At 52.6% G+C, this 2,155-nt stretch overlaps 2 protein-coding genes across 2 annotated transcripts; both read right to left on the reverse strand.

Annotated features, from left to right (window-relative positions):
* CTAM01_17236 (uncharacterized protein) lies at nt 1-575 on the reverse strand (the record flags this gene model as incomplete). Its single annotated transcript, XM_060533224.1, has 1 exon — nt 1-575. A coding segment is annotated over one exon (575 nt), but the record flags the coding sequence as incomplete, so codon positions are not given.
* Nucleotides 576-1,558: 983 nt separating this feature from the next.
* CTAM01_17237 (alcohol dehydrogenase GroES-like domain-containing protein) lies at nt 1,559-2,155 on the reverse strand (the record flags this gene model as incomplete). Its single annotated transcript, XM_060533225.1, has 1 exon — nt 1,559-2,155. A coding segment is annotated over one exon (597 nt), but the record flags the coding sequence as incomplete, so codon positions are not given.

A 2,155-nucleotide genomic window follows, 5' to 3' on the forward strand; every position in this document is an offset into this window, starting at 1 on the left:
GTAAGCTCGATGTTGTCTTTGTTGTTTTTGCTTGAAATGTCGATGGTGATCGCATAGGGCAGGGCTATGTCAGTCCTCAAGGCGGGTTTGAAGTCGAGTCTGCAGTTCCGCGTCTCGCCTATCGGCGGCAGGACGTCGAGTAGCTCGTTCCAGAGCCACCACAGCAGCGGTGCCGAAGTCGAGTCGTGGATTGGTTTGGAACAGAACCTTGTGATTACGCAGGAGAATTCGTCTGCGTATATTAGGCACGGTAGTCGAAGCAATTTCTTGTCCGCGAAAAGCGCCTTTTTGATATAAGGAGTCGTCAGCGTTTTTGCCATCTTGAATCCAAATCGCCCTACGAGCTGTGATATGTCATCGGCAGCCTGTTGAATTTCGCGCAATAAGACCGTGGGCTCCGGTGCCGACGGTATCACAACAAGCTCAGACAATGTACTGTCGTGGGTGAGGCTGGGGGTGTAGATCCCATAGATGCTAGTACCGTCTGTGAGCGTGGCCGTCGAGGCGGTCCTGGCCCTACCACCCTGATCAGATATCTTGCCATCGCCAGAGGAAAAAAGTGGAAGATGAGACATTGTATGTATACTTTGATCTCGCAAGCAAAAGGTGCTTGAATTGAGCAGGAACTTGGCGATAGATAATACAGACAAGAGTGTGCAAAAGACTGCAGGCTGCCGACACCTATGTATATAGTCTCCAGACATGGCCTGTACATGCGGCCGCTGCGAAGCCTGGCTCGCAGAGCACTCTCCGAACTTGAGTAATACAAGCCAGGACCCCAGTCCATTTGGCAGTGGATTCAGTCCCCTGGTCAAGGCAGAGCAAGTTCAGCGTAGAGACCCTGCACGCCCTCACAAACGCCAGCACACAGCGCCTTGTTATCCGGCGGCTCATGATACTCAAACTCAGTCACTTCACCTTGCAAGTTTACGGAAGTAGACTCGTCAGCTAACTCTCACAGCCCCTGAGGCGCATTCGGCTGGTCAAGCCGTGAGGCAGACTGTTGGTATTAGGCTTAGCAGGCAAGTTCACTGCCAAAATATCCGCCATTGCTCCCTCGCTCCATCACGCGATTCCATCCTACAACATTCATTCTCTACTTCCTCCCCCATTGAGCAAATCATATCTGCTTACTCTTTGGCTTCAGCGGAAGGTCTCAACACATTCTGCGTACAATGTCGCAATTACCCAATTTAACTTTCGGATACATCTGTACGGATGCCAAAGGCGCTTGTCTGCTGTACCATCTCGTCGGCTAGGTCAGGTGCAAAGCACCTTGACATGACACCGCCGAGCTTGCCTTCCAGCTCGCAAAGTCTGCCCGGCTCAAACAAAAAGGCTTGAGGACATACATATAAATGTCTAAGCGGGCTTTGAGCGAACCTCCGGATCGCCAGGAGAATGCCCTGCAGATCGTTGCAACATGTATGCTTTTGTTGTATTGAGACATGAATCCAAAACTCCGGGCCGGGATATGGGGAGGAATTCGTATGTATTACTTAGATTGCCGCAGTTTCCTCTACATACAGACCGAAAGCCTTCGTGTAATTAAGCCGTCCTACTCCGGGAAGCGGATGGCTACCTTGGTTTCCTTCTTTTCATTGAAGCGTTTGTAATACTCTGGTGCGTCCTCGATGCCAATAACTGCGCTGATGACAAAGCTTGGGTGGGCTTTGCCGCTGTTGATAAGGTCAATCAGCTGGGGAGCGTACTGCTTCGGATCAACGGCTCCTGTTCGGAAACTCAAGCCCTTGGCGAAGAAGGACGAGACGGGGAAGGGAATCGTGGGCGAGATGTCGCTGCCGTACGGTGCGCCAGGCGAATCGACCTGTGAACTATACACGCCCAATTGGCCCATGCCTCCTTTGAAATGCGCCACGTCAATCATCTGTTGTGTGATAGTGCTCTCGTCCATCTCAAGACTCGAGTTCAACGCCTCCATGCCGACACAGTCTACAGTGCGCATGACCCCGTCCGGTTCGCGAGCCAGAATCTGGGCGACAGGGTCTTCGTCAGCAAAGTTGATCGGGATGGCGCCGATGGAAGCGGCGAGAGCAAGGCGTTCTTTCACATGGTCGACGACGTAGATCTTGGACGCTCCACGCAGAATAGCCGAGTAGGCAGACAGCAGCCCAACGGGACCCGCCCCGAAAAC

Source organism: Colletotrichum tamarilloi, assembly GCF_030869305.1.
Source record: "Colletotrichum tamarilloi strain Tom-12 chromosome Unknown Scaffold_433.1, whole genome shotgun sequence".
In the NCBI taxonomy this organism is placed as follows: Eukaryota; Fungi; Ascomycota; class Sordariomycetes; order Glomerellales; family Glomerellaceae; genus Colletotrichum; species Colletotrichum tamarilloi.